The sequence below is a fragment of the Sarcophilus harrisii genome, chromosome 3 (genome assembly GCF_902635505.1).
Source record: "Sarcophilus harrisii chromosome 3, mSarHar1.11, whole genome shotgun sequence".
In the NCBI taxonomy this organism is placed as follows: domain Eukaryota; kingdom Metazoa; phylum Chordata; class Mammalia; order Dasyuromorphia; family Dasyuridae; genus Sarcophilus; species Sarcophilus harrisii.
In genome coordinates this window covers 589,617,495-589,637,267 of record NC_045428.1, presented here as the reverse complement: position 1 = coordinate 589,637,267, position 19,773 = coordinate 589,617,495, and the positions used below count along the sequence as shown (strand labels likewise).

The 19,773-nt window shown below is 38.8% G+C and overlaps 1 protein-coding gene across 5 annotated transcripts in view; it reads left to right on the top strand.

Moving 5' to 3' along the window:
• The window catches only part of ACTN4 (actinin alpha 4), an 81,250-nt gene that overhangs the window by 36,272 nt on the left and 25,205 nt on the right, over positions 1 to 19,773 (top strand). For all 5 annotated transcript variants that reach the window (XM_031963143.1, XM_031963141.1, XM_031963142.1 and 2 more), the window contains exons 2-4: positions 13,259 to 13,373; positions 13,614 to 13,733; positions 19,235 to 19,321. In XM_031963143.1, the coding sequence (XP_031819003.1) occupies positions 13,259 to 13,373; positions 13,614 to 13,733; positions 19,235 to 19,321 (322 nt within the window). The remainder of the gene's footprint in view (positions 1 to 13,258; positions 13,374 to 13,613; positions 13,734 to 19,234; positions 19,322 to 19,773) is intronic.

Sequence of the window (19,773 nt, the reverse complement as noted above, 5' to 3'; positions counted from 1 at the left end):
TCAGAAGAGTGTTCTTTTAGACTAGAATTTCACCCTATTGGCTCACCCGTTATGCTTAAGAGCCAAAGCTCTTTATAGAAATGAATTCTGGGAGGAGACATAAATATAGCCATTTCAGTGGAACCAATCATTTGGAAAGAGATCCAAGTAAGCTTATTTTTAAGGTGTGTGTGGGAGGACCTTACAAATATCCCTTTTAAATAGCTTGCTTATCAGTACTTTGTGCTACTCTGGCTCTAATAATTAAGTTTTTGCCTTAGAGGTTTAACGTCTCATTCCTGATTTTCTGGGAGTCAAGTAACTTGGGTTTTGCCACTAGCACCATTATGAAGCACTATGCAGTCATGAGTAGGTCTCTCCTGTCTGAGTAAATTCTTTTCCAAATAGATGATTGCTAAGATCTCTTTCTAGCTTCGCCCTTCTGATTCTTAAAAATATCTGTGAGTGGGTGTTAAGCTGGAAAAGTGGGCTCAGGGCCTTTTTCCAGTTGATAAATAGTCAAAAGATATGAATAGAGAGTTTTCAGAGGAAGAAATTCGAACTGTCAATAGCCATATGGAAATATACTCTAAATCACTGGTAATTAGAGAAATGCAAATTAAAACAACTCTGAGGTACCACCTAACCCCCATTAGAAAAGGAAAATGGCACATGTTGAAAGGGCTTGCATAAAAGGAAAAACGGTATACTAATGCACAGGTGGAACTGTGATCTAGTCCAACAATTCAGGAAATTTGGAACTATGCCTGAAAAGCTATTAAACTATGTGTAATACCATACTAGGTCTCTATCACAAAGAGAGAAAACAAAGAGGAAAAGACCAATATTTATAGCAGCTCTTTTTGTGGTGGCAAAAATTGGAAATTGAGGGAAATTGGGGAATCGTGCAACAAGTTATGGTATATGAGTTTGATAGAACACTGTAATAAATAATGAAGGTGGGGATTTCAGAAAAACCTGGGAAGACTTGTGTGAACTTATAGAACATGAAGTGAGCTGAACCAGGAGAATAGTTATTTAGTAACAACAATATTGTAAAGACAACTTTGAAAGACTTAGGAACTCTGATTAAGACAATGACCAATCATAAATTCAAAGAACATAATGAGACATCATGAGTATAAAATTTCTTATGGGTTTTGTTTTTCTTGCCTTCTCAATGGGTAAGGGAGATAGAATTTGGAACTAAAAGTACAATAAAATTTAATTTGAGAGGGAGAGACATTATGAATAACCTCTAGCAAGAGGATAAGCCCAAGGTCTGGCCTGTCTTGCCAGAAAACATGAACCTAAACAGAATTTTTTGGACAATGCAGAGCCCAGGTAAAATTCTGCTGATTCCACTTCTGCTGATTAAGCTTTTGTAGGCTTTCTTTTATATAGAGAAATAAGTGTGTCCTATACTAGAAAGAAAGAAGGAAGGAAAGGAAGACAGGACATACAGAAAAATGGTTTTAATGGCAGAGAATTTCATGGAATGGTTAAGGGTTATTTTGAATTATTACAATATTACAGAAGACAGACTTTTGGCTTTAACTAAATTCAGCAGTAGATTGGCAACTTTTAGTGTACTCTGGCAATCATCTTTTAGGTTGAGAAATTTGGTACCACTTTGCTGACTTTGTGAGATCAGTTCTTCAAAGTATTCAGGCTCAAGTACATATCTACCAGCTCTCAGGACAGGTGAAAGAGTATCATTGCCTGTTTTTATGTTGGCTGTAAGAACCGGAAGAACTCTAGGACTACTGATTGCTGTGGTCCAGTAGAAGGTTCCCCCAGACTTGCCTTGTCCAAGAAAACCTGATTCAAGGAATTGTGAAATGGCTATTGAGCTTATTTGGTTGTTTGAGCTCTTATGTATGTACTTTTATATGGTTGGGTTATGAGTCTTAGATTACTGAAGATCCAAGATCTTTTTCTCTATCCTCAAAAGAAAAACACTCAAGTATCATCACTGTTCTTTAAGCTGGACTATCATATAAAAACCTGGGATCAGATTGGAAGCCATAAAGTCCTAGAATTTTAGAATAGGAGAGGTCCTTTGAAACCATATATAGTCCCCCTCCTCTTTATTTTTAAGCTGAGAATTTAGGACTTTCTCAAAGTCACTGCTTGTGAGTGTTTGAAATTGAGTCTATCAGCTTCCAGACCAGTGCCTTCTCAGAACACATTGTTGTTGTCCTCCAGCATCCTGTCATCGTAGCCAATCTGAGAGGTGTGTAGTGGTACCTCTAAGTTGTCTTAATTTGCATTTCTCTGATCAATAGTGATTTAGAGCACCTTTTCATATGGTTTTAATTTCTTCATTTGAAAATTGTCAGAGCATGGCTACTTGAACTAGGAGGACAGATAGTTTTGGGATAGACTTTGGAATGTTCTCTATACTGCCTGTTAGGGTAGTTATACTTGTTTTCCAACCAGAACATGAAATTTCTCATATAGGAAAAGAAAATTCCTAATAAGGTATGCTACAGGCCAGGACTTAGGAGTAGTTCTTTAATGCAAGGGAAGTTTTGCTCAAGCTAAAGTGTTTGCAAAAATCCATATACCCAGCACACTCACCATGCTATGATTGACTTGTTTGGAGAATCAACATTTTCACTTCCATGAGCAGGTTTATGCCAGTTGCCTCTGGGTCATTAATGAAGGAGCCCTCTGGTTACTTAAGACTCAGTGATCTAATTTGGGGCCTTTGTCTATTATCCTGATTTTTTCCCCCCCCTAATTCTTTTAGTAATTTTAAAGTATACAGAAATGAGGGTTTTTTTTTGTAAATTCTTTCCCAGGAATACATATCCAAGATATTCTTCAGAACTGAGTTAGGAACTTGGATGTGTAGATGCTTTCTAGCAGACTAGGGCTAGGAGGGGCATTTTTGCTGATGACTCCTAATGGAGCAGAAAACAGTTGACAAGCTCATGTTGGTACTTCTATCTCAGCTTCTCTTGTTCTTTCCACATTTGCCTCCATTAAAGTAAGGAGAAGGTGAAAACAAGAAACAGGGAAAGAAGTTGCCTTTTCTGTCCATGCCAGCCCCTTTCCCTTTGTTCTTGAATCCCGTGTATTGTGGGGTCTTAGAATATAAGCTCTTTGAAGACAGTCATCTTATTTTGGGCTCTACTGCTGTCTAGTACAATTGCTACATTTCCCTTTGCTCTTAGGAAATCTTGTAACCCAGATTTTTCAAGACTTGGCTACAGCCTGAAAAGGGTCTTTGTAATGGCACAGGCCAGAGGGCAGGTGAGCTGGCTCTTCTTTCAGTAACGTGAAAATGAACCCCATGGGGGCCACTTCTCTCTGGCAGACTTGAAAATAACTTGACCGATGAATGATAAGAAGATTGGTAAGTGTTTGCCCATAGGAATAAATAGCTCTCCATCCCATGTGTCAGAACCCTGGACCTCCTTCATGAAGAATCTATGGATACACTTAACATGGGAAGCATTAAATACCTTAGCAGGCAAGGACTGAGTTCAGGAGGTGGGACATCTTCTTCACCCATAGTGCAACTGATGCCTCGGAGGAGCAACAGATCTGACACGGTATTTAAGATGAGGCGATTTAGACTTTTTAAGTCTTGATAAAGCCTTTGCCATGTTCTGTTTTCTGAGGGCTGGCACCACAGGGCAAGCCTATCTTAGCTTTGAGTTGGGGCATTTATCTGATCCTTAAGCTTTTTAGAATATGAAGAAAGATTAGCTGTAGAATCTACTATCCCTTTCTGAGAGGAAGTGGGAAGTGATACAGCTCAGAAACAGGGGCAGTTTGTTTTAGAATCCTGCTCTGGGTAGTGATCGGAGCCACATCCAGCTAGTTGGTGTTTGTCTTGTTTGCTTTAATAGAAACAAGTAGCAGCTTGTCCTCTTTTTATTTTGTTTGAGAGGGTTACTCACCTGTGCTTAGGGAGAGGACTTTGTGCTATTGAAATAGAGCTTGTTTGGCCAAACTCATTTTTAGCTTAAGAGGTTTCGACCGAAAATAGACTATATATGAGTCAAACTTTGATTTTGGTACGCTGAGAAATTTCAGTTTCTTGTTAAATGGTCTCTGTAGGTGCGGGTTTGCTTTGTCTATCCTTGCACCCTCAGTACTAAGTATATTATATATTTTATAACAGCTATTTAGAAGGGAGGAGAAATAAAGTTCTTTTAAACGAAACTGTTGCATCAATAAAACTTTCTTCTTTCTGAAAAGCATTGCTTAACTGTTAGTGCCATTTTGTCCATTGGAAACTGCTTTGATGTCTTTTGGACTTTTCTTTTGAAAGTTCATTTCACATTAAATTAGCAATGGAGAGTAGAAACTTTTTTTCTTTTAGGGGGAAGGGAGAGGCCCTTGTCATCAATAAATGTCTCTTATAAAGCTTATGGATGCCACATTCCCTGCTGCTGAAATCACCTTTGCCTTTACTGATTGGGTCTGGGTGTTTGGGGTGGAACAATACCCATCATTCATTCATCTGTCCCACTTCCTGGTTGCCTAGAACCAGCTCCCCACAGGAGCTCTGCTTGATGGGAGGGTCCTAGTTAGTCTTGGAAGGGTTTTTATGGACGTTCAAGGAGGGGAAGATGACCAACTTTGTAAAGAGTGATTCAGGTTCAGTTTAACAGGTCATTTGAGGAAAAAGTTTTTCAAACCCAAGTGTTCGAGATTTACAATAGATCCTACATAAGCTAGTAAGTTTGGTTTTTTTCCCCAGAGGTTATAGCAGACTACAAATATATATAATTGAAGCTTTTGCAGTCACTTTATGTGGGTGTGGCTCTTTTTTTTTTTTTTTTCCTTAACTTTCTTTGACAAAAATTGTTTGCATTCTTAATGGGTAGGTGGAAAGGACTTCTTAGTAGAAAGGTCTTTTTTGCTTTGGCAGGTTTCCCAAAAGGCTAGTGAATATTCCTTTTCTCTCTTTCTCTCTCTTTCTCTCTCTTTCTCTCTCTCTCTCTCTCTCTCTCTCTCTCTCTCTCTCTCTCTCTCTCTCTCTCTCATAGTATCGTCTTTCCTTGTTGCAAGCTAGAGTCAGCAACAAGGCAGTGAACTTGATTTTACTTCCTGAACAGACCCTAGGACATGATTAAAGGGATGCTTGCTTAAACATTTAGAAAAGGAAAAGGGGACTGATCATTAAGTACTAGCATACTTCCCCAGAACAGGCTATTCCTGTTCCTCATTTACTTTTTTTGGGCAGAACTTCCAGACTGGGTAGGTAATAGGAATTTTGTATAGTGTGCTAAAGTATATGTAAAGATTTTAACAAAGTTTTTCATGCTCTTTTGTGGATAGGATGGAAAGAAGTGTGCTAGACAGCTGTGCAGTTAGGTGGATTTAGGACTAAACCCAGTCTGATTTCATCTGAAAAAGTGATCTCTTGGAGTGCTCGGGAGATTTGTGCATGGACCAGTGCTGTTTCATTTTCTATCAGTGATTTGGGTAAAGACATAAGAGAATGACATAAAACTAGGAAATACAGCTAACATTTTAGAAAAGTCAGAATCCAGAAAGGAAGAAGCATGGCTTGATAATGTTTCAGCAGGGAATTATCTTGGGGTTATTATTTAGTGGATTGGTTTCAGAGTTATAGGGCCTCTTGAGCAAGTCATTTTACTTCTCTGGCAAAATGACTTGGTTGGACTAAGTTGCCTTTTTAGGTCCTTTCAGCTCTGATTCTAGAATCCTCTATGATCCAGGAGGAGTCACTCCTGTGACATCGCCAAGCTGATGTATTAAAAAAGAAGCATAATATCTCAAGTAGGGATGTAATAGTTCTATTTACTCTCTTCTTTTTTAGTCAGATAGCACCTGGGCTATTATGATCATTTATCCATATGTCCTAGAAGGGGGCTGATAAGTCAAAGACTATGCAGGTGGACAACTGTGACCACATCACATGAAGAATTGTTGAAAGAACTCCAGAAATGTTTGGCCTAAAAGAGAGAAGATTTAAAGGAAGAAGGACTAGATGTGTTGTGTGTGACCCCAAAGGGCAGAAGTAGAAGTGTTAGGTAAAAATTGTAGAGAAGGAGATGGTTGGGAAAGGGATCAGAGATATTTCCTAATAATTACAATTATCCAAAAGGGGAATGGGTCACTTCTGCTTGTCCTGAGTGCTTTCTCAATTCGGGTCTTAAAGCAAAAGGTAGGTGACCATTTGTGGGTGATAGTAGTAGAGTACTGTCTTGTTTGGTATTCATTGGAGAGTTTTGAGGATTCTGTGATTACCAGAGAAAGCTCTCTGTCCACTCCACTTCCAAATCTGAGCACTGGTACAGTAGCCAAGGCAACAAATATACACAGAACTCTAGATTTAAAAAAGGTCACATGCCTTTTTGCTAGCTCTTCCCTGTGGTATTGGGAACCTTGGTGGTTATACAGCTTCTGTGGTTTGTGACCTTATTTGGAGTCTCTTAATTGATTGTGGGGGGTCATGGAATTGTGATTTATTACAGATAGATGTTTGATTTGTATGTCTGTTTTATATATTTATATATCCGAGGTGACAAAAAGATGTCACAAGAGGAAAAAGTTTAAGAAACCCTGCTCTAAAGAAAACCTGTTTTAAACTAGCTTGTTTTTGTTTTGTCTCAAATAACTTTGATAAGGTGAATTTAGGGCTTCTGTGCTATAATCTTAGTTCCTTAGCAGAATCATTTTCCCCTTTAATTTATTTCCCTAAAGTTGTAGTAGTTTAAACTCTTTGTTAATATGGATGGATGCCTTACTTGGTTGGCTCACAGTCTGACCACTCTGTTGCCCCAGAGCGGGGAATGAGATCAGAGCCCTCATAAAATGGAATTTGCCATCAAAACCAGACAAGTTGGAGACTGTCTTCCTGCCACTCTTTTTGTATTCACTAAAAGAGCAGAGGAAGGAAGGAGGGCAGGTAGCTATAGTTACTCCAAAGTGAAATTGAAGCTGGAACCTGGGGTTTGCATTTCTTGTTCCTCCAGTTCGACAGCTTCCTCCCTGTATCATCCCACTGCACTAGATTTCTGTGGTAGCACATTTGAAAATTTAACCTAGGACATGGTCCAGAGAAGGCTCGGTCCTATTTCTTGAATCTTTTTCCTCCTAATGAAAATTAGTTTAGCATCTAGATTTGAGGTTTTAAAAACACAGCAGTTGAATTAAGACTTGGCAGTGGGAAATATCTAATGCCTTTGTTATAAAAGTTCTGGGCCTTGGAGTTTAGGACTTGATCCATAGAGACATAAGCTATGCTTCAGTCTGCCTAAAGTCTAAAATAGGTAAAAATGAGAAGTATTTAAGCTGAATGTTATTTTTGTAGCATAGTACTTAGAAAAAGCCATGAATTTTTAACACATCATTCATTTCCTAGTCTTGGCTCTGTGGGTTGCTACTTTCTTCTGGGAAATGATCAGTTGTGGTTAACTCAGAGGTCAGAGATGTTACTTATCTTATATTTTCCTTTGCTTAAGCTTGACATTTCAAGAATAGCTCTTGTCATCAGCCTCCCCTCCCCCCCACCCCCCTTAATAAATTACTTGTGTAAAAAGGGAATCTAATTAGTTTGCAGAATTCCTGATCTTCTAGGCCTGAGGGGCGGCTCTCCTTACAACCTTAGTTGGCCAGGTCAGTCACTTGACTTATTTTTTGGTGTCCTTCCTATGTACTTTTACTACTTCAAAGGATCTAGGATTTTGTCATGATGTATTCTTTTTCTACTGAGGCAGAGGCCAGCCACTTGCCTATATAGATAGTTTTCATGAGTTTCTGTGGCCAAAACCCCCTATCACTTGGTGATTAACCTTCCAAATGAGCCTCTCTCTGTGCACTTAGTCTTTGGGTGAAATACACATAGCATCAGTCAGTCCTCAATAGGACCTGCCTGGGCTTGTGCTCCACTGACAGAGGCTTGAATTACCTAGGTTCATCACCATACTATGTTGAGGTTTCAGTGAAGGGGTCTCTATTTAGAATACCATGCAGGCTGTGGCTTCTTAAATTTTCTCATTCATGACCCCTTTTTGCCTGAGAACTTTCTCTGCGACCCTGGGTGTGTAGGTATAAAAATTGATATGCAAATCAAACTTTACTGCTAATAAATCATAAATTTATTTTAAATCAATTCTTTGGTACACGATGATTTTTGCCATTTATTAAAGATGAAAGCATATTTTTGCATACTAATGAGATGAATGTGCTTGTTTACTTCTACATAAAGAATTAAATCTTGGGGCAGTTAGGTGGCCCAATGGATAAAGAAGCCAGGAGGACCTGAATTCAAATGTGGCCTCAGACACTTAACACTTACTAGCTGTGTGACCCTGGGCAAGTCACTTAACCCCAGTTGCTTCAGTTGATACCTTTTACTGGTGCCAATATTTTGCGACCCCCCCCCCCCCCCATTCAGTTACATGACCCCAAAAGGGGTCATGATCCACAGTTTGAGAAGCTTTGATGTAGGATATTAAGACAGCTTCTACTGGGGCAACTCTTTATGTGTTTAGTCCATACTGAGGTGCCAAGACAGGGATGTTGAAGTGCCCGATTATTTTCTCTCTGTGGAATCTTAGACTTATTAGAGTGAGCCTTACAGACCACTTAGTCCAAACGTCCTTGCACAAGAATTTTTTCTATACTATTATCTCCAATTATCTTCCAGACTTTCCTTTAAAAACCTACTAAAAGGTTTCATCATTTAGGAAGCTTTCCCTCTTCACGGGGTGAAATTTATTAGGTGATGGTGGGCTGTGCAGCAACAATTTTTGGCACTGCTCTTAGCTCTTTTCAAAAAATAAAGCTCAGCTGGACAGTCTTCTCTTCTCCATGCTAAACACCCGTAGTAACTTTAGCCATGAACTTGAAACCCTCCCAGTTGCCCCTCTAACTTCCAGCTTATCAGTGTCCTCAGCAAAATGTGCTATTACCTAGAAGTGACCATAGTCACTTCTGTCAGACCACAGTGGTCCGACTAGGCCAAGAAGGCCAACCCCTGGCCCCGGGGTGTCTCTGCATACTATCTAAGAATGAAATGATTGTCACTGAGCACTATTAACAAGAGCCAGGAGACATTTTTCAGATGAACTGTACTGTGCCTTGTGAAGTTGTTTTATAAGACTATGGAGGTAGTAGCATGATATAGTGCTTTGGAGTCTAGAAAACTTTGGTTCACATCCTACTTATAGGATAGACTGTCTTTGTGACCTTGGGCTAGTAACTGAACCTTCTACCTTCCCAAGAAAATTGGAAGATCTGTATCAATGTAGGAAAACCTTTTAATTGGAACTCTCATCACTGATGAAATCACAGGCCCTGTTTAAAAAATACTGTAAACTGCGACCTATAGGAGCTGTTCAGAAGGAAGAAAGAGGATTGGCTTCTTGGAGAGGTTAGTTAGTTCAGCCTGGAAGCATAGGTAAGTTTTGTATGGATAGAGAGGAGAATTAGTTGGGATCGTGGGAAGAACAAGAACAACAATACCAGCCTTCATAATTGTTCAGGGAAGCAGTGAGTTTGGCCTGGCTGAAGCAGAGTGAGTACAAGCTGAAAGAAAGGGGAATAAGCTTTATTCAAATCTAAAATGCAGGTTAGACTTTGTACAGTTGCCCAGCAGGAATAAGACAGTGATAACCCTACCCTCCTCACTCACTTTCCTCCCAATACAAGCCCAACTGTCACAGACTTGGTATGTTAGAGAGCCAAATGTTGTCAGGCATGTTTTCCCTTCTAGGTTGATATCTGTTTCTTTATGCAGATTAAGTACTCCTGAGCCTTAGTGTTCAGGACCAGGGCATAGAGAAGACCTGGCCTTTGGGGGTTTTGCCTGGTGGAGCATATTTGAACTAACCACAAGAAGGTGGTACAGTGGATAGAGCACTGGGTCGGGAATCAGGAAGACCCAAGTTTAAATTCAACTTCAGACATTTGCTAAGTGTGCTAAGTTTGACCCTGGGCAAAACATTTTGTTCACCAAAGTACTAACTCTTTTGGGCCCTTTTCATTGCTGGGATCAAATACAAAATCCTCTCATGTTCAGAGCCATTCATAACCTAACCCCCTTCTACCATTTCCAGTCTACCACATACACTGATCTCCTGGCTGTTTCACAAACCAGAAACTATCTCTCTGCTCCAGCCATTCTTTCTGGCTTTCCCAGGTACCTAGAATGCACTCTCTTCTGGCTCTCATTTCTGTTCCGTGCCTTCCTTTAAATCCCAACTATAATGCCACCTTTTATAGAAAACCATTTCCAACCCTCTGTATTCTAGTGCCTCCCTGCTTTTATTTTCTCTTGACCCTACATACATTTGAATTATTAGCTCCTTAAAGGGTAGTCTGTTTTTTGCCTCTTTTTGAATTCTCAGCAGTTAGCACCACACCTGCACTTAGTAGTGTCTCTTGATTGACTTAGAAATCCTTTCTTCCTGCTCTCCCTCCCTCCTTCATCACTGTACTTCTAGTGAAGAGAGAAACCTGGATTCAGGCACTCACTGTGTCACATAATAGCCATGTGTCCTTGAGCAAGTCACATAGCTAATCTCTGAACCTTCATTTTTTCTTATGTAAAGTAAGTTTTGACTAAGTGATCTCAGGTGCCTTCCAGGTCTAAAATCTGTGATCATCTGTGCACAAAGGAGCCACCACATGATTTTTCCAAGTCTCTTCTTCTCCCCAGCCATTTCATTTCTTCCATAATCCTTGACTACTACCAGGTACATCTCAAGGACTCCACTTCTGATAAGGAATAAAGATCTAGGACACTGTCAGAATTGGCACATGTTGTTAGAGCTCTGAAATCTCTTAGTATATCCATTCATTCTCTGTAGCATCAAGTATTAATTAAGTGGCTACTCTGTCTGAGTGTTGTGTTGTATCTTTTTTTGAATGAACGTAGTTGGTAACGGTTGTCAAAACAAATGGTATTTGGCTGCAGCCTCTTTGAAAAGAATTCTGGCTCTCTTTTCTCTGTGTTGCCCCCTCTTCTAGCTTATCTGGCTGGTTACAGGCTTGAACTCTGTGAGTTGACCTTGTGTCTGTTTTAGTATCAGCCTCTGTTATTAGAAAAAATCACAAGATTAACCTGGAATTGTGTCCTTTCCCCATTATCACTTCGGTGAGAATGAGCATAGATGACATTTACCCCGAAAGAGGTTTAGGCATACTTGTGTAAAAAGAAAAATACTCTCTTTTTCTTTTTTGTTGACAATGTCTTGTAACATGTCCCAACTAGGAACTGTACTCATTGTCCCACCCATCTTTTTTGTTTATACCTTGGCTATTTGATTGGGGTTTTTGTGGGGGGAGTGTGTATCACACACTTAGGTTGTTTATACTTTTATTTCCTACTTAGTATCAGAAAGAGGGAGCACTTTAGAAATGGAGCCATATTTTGTGCTGCCAATCCCTTGAAGATTTTCAGAAACCTTTTTTTCCTTCTTTTAAGCTATCTGTCTTAACTGTTATGGGGCCTTCAAGACCTGAAGTGTGATGTAGGTCTAATTTCATTCCAGAATCTGTACATTTGGGAAAATCACTTTGTCTCTCTGTTCTTCAGTTTCCTTATGTATAAAATGTGGCTACTCATATCACAACATTTGGGTTTTTTTGAAGAAAATACTTTTAATCCCTAAAATGTAGGTACCTAAAGTGGTAGAGAAATGTGAATTGCTATTCTTGGATTAAGGCATTTGGAAACCCTGCTGTCATGGTCATATAATCAGTTAATGAAGGCCTAAGAGGCTATGCAGGGAGCCATGAACAAGACAGACACATCCGTGTGCACCCTTTATTGCTGGTGAGCAGGGTCAGCCACTCTAACCAAAAATATCTCTCCCTACCAGTGAAACTCTCTGTTTTCTATATGGATGAAAGAATGCAACTCCTTTAACCTTTTCCCTGGGCAGCCCTATTGTTTTAACAATGAAAAAACTGAGGTCATGTGACTTGCAACCAGAGGTCACATAGGCATTAAATAGCAGAACCAGGATTCAGTTGAGTTTCTTTTGCCTCCAAATTCCATGCTCTTTTCTTTTTTTTTTTTTTTTTTTTTTTAATTTATTTAGTAGCCTTTTATTTACAGGATATATACATGGGTAACTTTACAGCATTAACAATTGCCAAACCTCTTGTTCCAATTTTTCACCTCTTACCCGCCCCCCCACCCCCTCCCCTAAATGGCAGGATGACCAGTAGATGTTAAATATATTAAAATATAACTTAGACACACTATAAGTATACATGACCAAAACATTATTTTGCTGTACAAAAAGAATCATACTCTGAATTATTGTACAATTAGCTTGTGAAGGAAATCAAAAATGCAGGTGTGCATAAATATAGGGATTGGGAATTCAATGTAATGGTTTTTAGTCATCTCCCAGAGTTCTTTTTCTGGGTATAGCTAGTTCAGTTCATTACTGCTCCATTAGAAATGATTTGGTTGATCTCGTTGCTGAGGATGGCCTGATCCATCAGAACTGGTCATCATCTAGTATTGTTGTTGAAGTATATAATGATCTCCTGGTCCTGCTCATTTCACTCAGCATCAGTTCGTGTAAGTCTCTCCAGGCCTTTCTGAAATCATCCTGTTGGTCATTTCTTACAGAACAGTAATATTCCATAATTTTCATATACCACAATTTATTCAGCCATTCTCCAACTGATGGACATCCATTCAGTTTCCAGTTTCTAGCCACTACAAAAAGGGCTGCCACAAACATTCGTGCACATACAGGTCCCTTTCCCTTCTTTATAATCTCTTTGGGATATAATCCCAGTAGTAACACTGCTGGATCAATGGGTATGCACAGTTTGATAACTTTTTGAGCATAGTTCCAAACTACTCTCCAAATCCATGCTCTTTTCAATAATATATTGCAAATACCTTCATCTTTCTCCCTTCAGCTACAAGGTGAGGTTAGAGTATATAGATAACCTTTAAAGAGTACTCCTGCTCTGGCATCCCTTTTCTGTTCCATGTGATATGATAAGGGCTCCTCTAGCTCCAACATTCATGAGGCTGTGTAGGGAATTGCTTTTTTTTTTTTTTTTTGGCCTTTACCATATATAGATCTGGGTGCACAGACAGACAAGCAGGCTAGGCTTAATGATGAGAACTTTGATTCTGAAGACCGCATCTTGGGACACTTAGCATTGTGCTCTTTCCTTAGTTAGGAGCTATAGCTGGCCCTGGACTATCTGGTTGAAGGTAAATTGACCCCCCTTAAAGAACAAGGCTATCTGGAATTGAGATTGTAAATAAATATACTGTACCCTAATCCAGTGTTTTTGGGTTCCCTAGACCTTCACAGCATGGTGCAATTCTCACCTGCGGAAAGCTGGCACCCAGATCGAAAATATCGATGAGGATTTCCGAGATGGGCTGAAACTCATGCTCCTCTTAGAGGTTATTTCAGGTAAGGCTGTAACAGACAGCAAGAGATGTTTGATCAGAAAAACTGTAGAAACCACCTCAGAAAATAGTTGTGGTAGAGAAGAATGAAACTCCAGCGGTGATATTGGGTTGAAGTGAACATCTGGCAGTCTGGGGATTATTCTGGGGGAGTTTTTAATGCTTTGGAGAGAGGAAGTTGCTCAAGGAACTCAAAAGACTGTTTTCTGTCTTCTCCCTCTCTACTTCCCCTCCCTTTCTGCAGGGGAACGGTTACCTAAACCTGAGCGAGGGAAAATGAGAGTGCACAAAATTAACAATGTAAACAAAGCCCTGGACTTCATTGCGAGCAAAGGAGTCAAGCTCGTCTCCATAGGAGCTGAAGGTGAGTTGCAACACAGGTCTCTAGGATCAAGTGACAGCTTGATCTTTAATTTTAGATCTGACACATCAAACTGTGAATATAAGGCCATATATAAGAATCATGTTAGCAAAAGGGATAACAGATATTGGTATTTCATTTTGGAAAACCAAGGGGTTTCATGAACGTTCCAGTGTTAATAAAACGTTTTCTTGATTTGACCTAAATTAAGTTGATCTTTGTTCTTATGAAATGTTACATGATTTGCTTTCCTGTTAGAGCAAATCAATTTTATATGGTAAAGGGGAGAATGAGTGTTTTCAGATTAATTCTGAGGAAAGGAAATACAACGATCTAACCACATTGGTAGAACATTCCCTGGTTTTTCTAGTGGCATGGGAGATGACATGGCCTCATACCCAGTCCTTTTAGTCAAAAGTCTGTATTTGTGAGTCAGCCAGCATGGGTAGAGAGAGAACGTTGCCATGTTTTGGAAACGATCCCAATATCTTTATAGAACTTCGATGGCTCTCATATAAGAAAAGAACTTTTGGAGACGGGGGTTTGGAGAGTGGAATTAGGACCAAAAGTTCAATTTGGCACAGGGTGGATCAGGATAGTGCTGAAGCTATGAATTTTATACTGGGAAAATAATGCTATCATCAAAGAAGACTTACAGAAACACATTCAGATTGGTTTTCACCCTTTGTTGGCTGTTATTCATTTATTTCTTACAAATGCTAATGGCAAACTCCCCTGGGTTCAGATGCTTGTTCCTGGACACAGAGGTAAATTATTAGATCTTACCCCAGTGCACAGGATAGATTGAATGTGTCCTCATTTTCACTGAGGGGCTTCAGAACAGGCCATACATAATCATACTGGTGCACTGACTCTTCTAGCTCCTAGTCTTGTGTGAAAATCTCCACATCAACAAGCTCCCTTGGGTACTTAGAAACTGTTCAACAAGAACCTGAATACCTCATGCTTCAGTTTTTTTAATTTTTTTTTTTTAATAGCCTTTTATTTACAGGATATATACATGGGTAACTTTACAGCATTAACAATTGCCAAACCTCTTGTTCCAATTTTTCACCTCTTACCCCCCCACCCCTCCCCTAGATGGCAGGATGACCAGTAGATGTTAAATATATTAAAATATAACTTAGATACACAATAAGTATACATGACCAAAACGTTATTTTGCTGTACAAAAAGAATCAGACTCTGAAATATTGTACAATTAGCTTGTGAAGGAAATCAAAAATGCAGGTGTGCATAAATATAGGGATTGGGAATTCAATGTAATGGTTTTTAGTCATCTCCCAGAGTTCTTTTTCTGGGCATAGCTAGTTCAGTTCATTACTGCTCCATTGGAAATGATTTGGTTGATCTCGTTGCTGAGGATGGCCTGGTCCATCAGAACTGGTCATCATCTAGTATTGTTGTTGAAGTATATAATGATCTCCTGGTCCTGCTCATTTCACTCAGCATCAGTTCGTGTAAGTCTCTCCAGGCCTTTCTGAAATCATCCTGTTGGTCATTTCTTACAGAACAGTAATATTCCATAACATTCATATACCACCATTTATTCAGCCATTCTCCAACTGATGGACATACATTCAGTTTCCAGTTTTTAGCCACTACAAAAAGGGCTGCCACAAACATTCGTTCATGCTTCAGTTTTAAGTCCATTTTCTGCCTTCCTGTCCTTAGTGGATAAGGATCTGCAGATCTTTCCTTAAGTCCACTATAGTTAGAGAAAAACTGTGGAGTGGAAGTTCCCTCAGTCCAGTGGCAGAATGCTTAGGAGACCACAAATGATGGAGATCACAGTCATGTTAAGAGAGGAGGTGAAGGCTGATTGGAGCCAGCAGCTTGGAATCTACACAGCTCGTAAATTTTAGTCAACGCAACTTTTCTTTCCTGGGACATTCATATTGTCCCAAGTTTTAGAAAAACAGAGAAAACTAATTGTTATTAATGACTAGATCAAGGAATTTGGTCCAGATGCCAACATAATTTATTTGTGTTGTTTCAAGTATCACTATGAGGTATTTCTTTGAGGGATGCCAAGTCTTTATCCTGGCAGGCAAGTTGTTTGCTGGGGAGTGAGGGGTAATGGTTTAAGTTAAGTTTTTAAAAAAGAGAGAGAGAGATCAAAACCCAAGATTTGTTGTCCTTGTATGCTTCTCTCTTTCTGGCCTGGCTCTAGCATTTTGCTTCTAGCAACAGCTAGAATTTTGCTAAAATTCTAGTCTGTAAGTAGAGATGGATTAGAAAGAGGGAGGGAATTGTACATGTTTAGCCTATGTTAAATTGCTAGCTATCATGGGAAGGGAGGGAAGAGGGAGAAAATTTTGGAACATAAGGTTTTGCAAAGGTGAATGTTGAAAACTATATGTATTTGAAAAGATAAAGTACCATTTTAACTAACAAAAAAAAAAAAAATAAAGGAAAGAGGAAGAGGAGATATTTTTGGCAAACTAGACAAGAAGCAGTTGTCAGTTTACATTTTGAGGAAAAACTCAACCTAAAAATGTCTGCTTCTCTGTTTGGCGCTGCCTCCACTTACATGTGTAAATCTCCTTCAACCCTCCAACCCATGGTAAACCTCTTGCTTGTAAGTGAACTAAGAAGATAGCCTGGTTGAAAAAACAACAGTAACAAACATAAGTGACTTTGAGGAGACTTGGAAGAAAAAACATCTAGAGAAGTTCTGTTGGCCTAGCTAAGCAGTAGGATAGTATCTGAGTTACTAAAATGACCTGAACAAGAATCATGAGATGAGAAGCCTAAGTGAGTTTGGGATTTGGAGTACTGACAATATTGCCAGTGAATAAGGAGTTAATACTGCACTCAAACTATCAAAAGTCAAATACCTTGATAGTGAGTGGCTTTTCACACTTTGAGAGTGACCTTTAAAAAAAAAAAGAAAAAAGCATAACTGGAGAGAGGAGGATTCTGGAAAGATGGTGGAATAGGTCAGTAAATTTCAAACTCTCCAGATATTCCCCACAAGCAGAACAAATTTGAGTGGAGGTGAACATGACTTGGGACAGAACAGGATCTTCCAGAAATAACTGAAGAAGATCCCAAGAAAGACTCATTAACCTATGTGAAGCACAAATACCTCCAGGCTAACTCCACAGAAACAGCAAGTGGGGATTCCTGAGACTAGCTGTGTTTGGCTGGATCCTCAGCAGGAACCACAGAAACTTTCACCTTCTGGCCTGAGTTGGGGGTCATTTGAGTCCCAGAAAACTGAGTGTAACGCCATTGATTGGGAATGCCAGGCCCACCTGTGCTACTGAGATTCGTCTCTGGATGAAAAGGAGCCAGGACACTGGGAGAGTCAGGGATGCTACTGCTGTAGACACTTGCAGAAGGATGGAGTTTTTGATTTAGGGTCTGAGTCAGAGGGGAGAACTGAAGTAAAGCTAGAGGCACCACCTCCTCACCTCACAGTTAGAGGTGCATAAACTAATACTCCTAAGAACTTAACTATAGAAACTTTGTATGGGAATAGAGAGGAATGGGGTTTATCTTCAGAGGGGGACACTGAAGTTTAAAAAAAAAAAAAAGCTTCTTCTGCCCCAAAGAGTAATTAAATGGAGCTAGAAGAACTCAAAAAAGAATTTTAAAATCAAATGAGAGACAAAAAACTAAATAAAATAAAAATCATCCAAGAAAAATATCATGGGAAAAATATTTAAAAATATTATGGGAAAAAAGTTAGCCAACTAGAAAAGGATATAGAGTCTTTAAAGATGAAAATAATGCTGAAAATTAGAATTGGGCAAGGAGAAACAAGTGAAGCTATAAGAGACTAAGAAATAACAAAACAATATAAAGAATGAAAAAATAAAACAGAATGTGAAACATAAGAAAAAAACAACAGATCAAAAGATAAAATATAAGAATAGTTGGATTACCTGAAACCTCTGATCAAAAAAAGAACTCTGACACAATAATGTAAGAAATAATCCAAGAAAATTGTCCTGGAGTGATAGGACATGAGAAGAAAAAGAAAAAATTCATTCATTGTCACCTCAAAGAGATCCATATTATTACTATATTTTGAAACCCCCAGATGAAAATGAAAATTTTTCAAGAAGCAAGAAAAAAACCAATTTAGATACACTAGAGCTACAATTAAAATCATATAGGACTTGTCAGCAACCACAATAAAAGAGCACAAGTCCTGGAATCATATATCAGCAAACAAAAGAACTAGGCTTGAGGTTAAAAGTATCCTATCCAACAAAATTATCCATAATAGTGAATGGTGGGGGAAGACATTCAATTAACTTGAAGATTTGCAGGACTTTCTTCCAACCAAACCTGAACTCAATATAAAACATATATCAAAGATCAATTTCAAAGAACTTAGTATGGACAAATTGTTTATGTTTTTAAAATGGAAATTTATGTTGTAATATCAACATCAACAATTGGGTAACTCAAAGATTGGGGTGGAGTTGAGTATGATCTGTCTCTAAAGAGCAAAGCTACCAAGAAAAAAGTAAAAATGGTAATTATGTTATACAAATGAGGTGCAAAGAAAGAATAGACACAGAAGCATTTTTGATGGGGAAGAGGAGGACTTGTAGTTGTAACTACATGTACTCACTGATGTACTCACATCAGGAAAATGTTAAATAGGCAGCACTACATATATACCATGAAGGGCATAGCACCCTCCAAAATCTATAAGAATTAAGAGAGGAGGAATGGACAGAGGGGAAGGAGACAAGGGAGGAATACATGGGTTGGGGGAGGTTAAGTAATAGCAAAGTAAGTTATGAAGCAGAATTAAAGTAGAGGAATTTCAGGGATAGGAAAGGAGATATATACAAAATACTACAACAAGGATCAGGAGTAGAATTTTTAAAAGTATGGCTAGTAATCATTTCTCTTAGATATAATCAAACTTAAGAGATTCAGTCATGAGAGAAATCTACATTATATGTCAGCCATACTAATATTGTTTTAGATGCATGTTGTTTATATGGATAAATGTGTGTGTAAATATGTGTGTATATGTAGATATGTATGCATGTTGCTCTATATATGTGTATATATAGATATTTGTATATGTGAATAGGTCTGTGGGTAAGTGTGAATGTGTATATAATTTATTTTTTCTTGATAATTTATTTTTATATATTTTGAATCCTCGATGTTCTGCTGAGCACATGACAGTGTTCTGTTTTGTTTTATTTTCCATTTCTGGTTAAGAGTTACAATAAAAAGAAAAAAAAAATTTTTGTAACTGTTACTTTCCAGTGATTGCCCCTTCCGCAGAACCCTTCTTTGAAGTAAATAATAGAATACTATCACAGAGAACATATTGTCACACTGGCCAAGTATGAAAATCCACACCCCTAACTACAGCTATACATTCTCTCCCTGTCTGATGAGAATGAGGGACGCCATATTGCTTGCATTGGGATCGAACTGGTGAATTGCATTTTTGTTGAGACTTTCATAATTTTGAGGATTCTTTTGTGTGCTATTTTCAGAAATTGTGGATGGCAATGCAAAGATGACATTAGGAATGATTTGGACCATTATCCTTCGATTTGCCATCCAGGACATCTCTGTGGAAGGTAAGCATTAGTAGGCTGCTGAGTTAGCTGCCTAGCCCAGTCACGTGTGAGACATACAAACATTTTGCCAGCCCATTTAAATTGTATTCCACTGAGATTATTTCAGTAGGGTATCTTTGTTGGGAATTGACTCTTTTTTCAAATAAAGCATCTAGCATTTTGAATAGAGATGAGGTAACATTAGCACATGGTCATAACAGTACCTACTGGTCTTGACTTGCCACTTCCTTCTTTGTTATGGAAGTGAAGCAGTATAAGGAATTGTTTTCCTTTGCCTCACCTATACCTGCAGGATCACATTCCAGGCTTCCTAGATTTGGTGAAATATGATGAGAAAAAAGAGATGCCAAACCCAGCATAGTTCAGTGGGGTGCCTGATTAGAAAGGGAAAATAGTCCATTATTCTATAGCTCTTTTCTATCATTTCAGCTGGATTTTTCGAAATGTGAGTA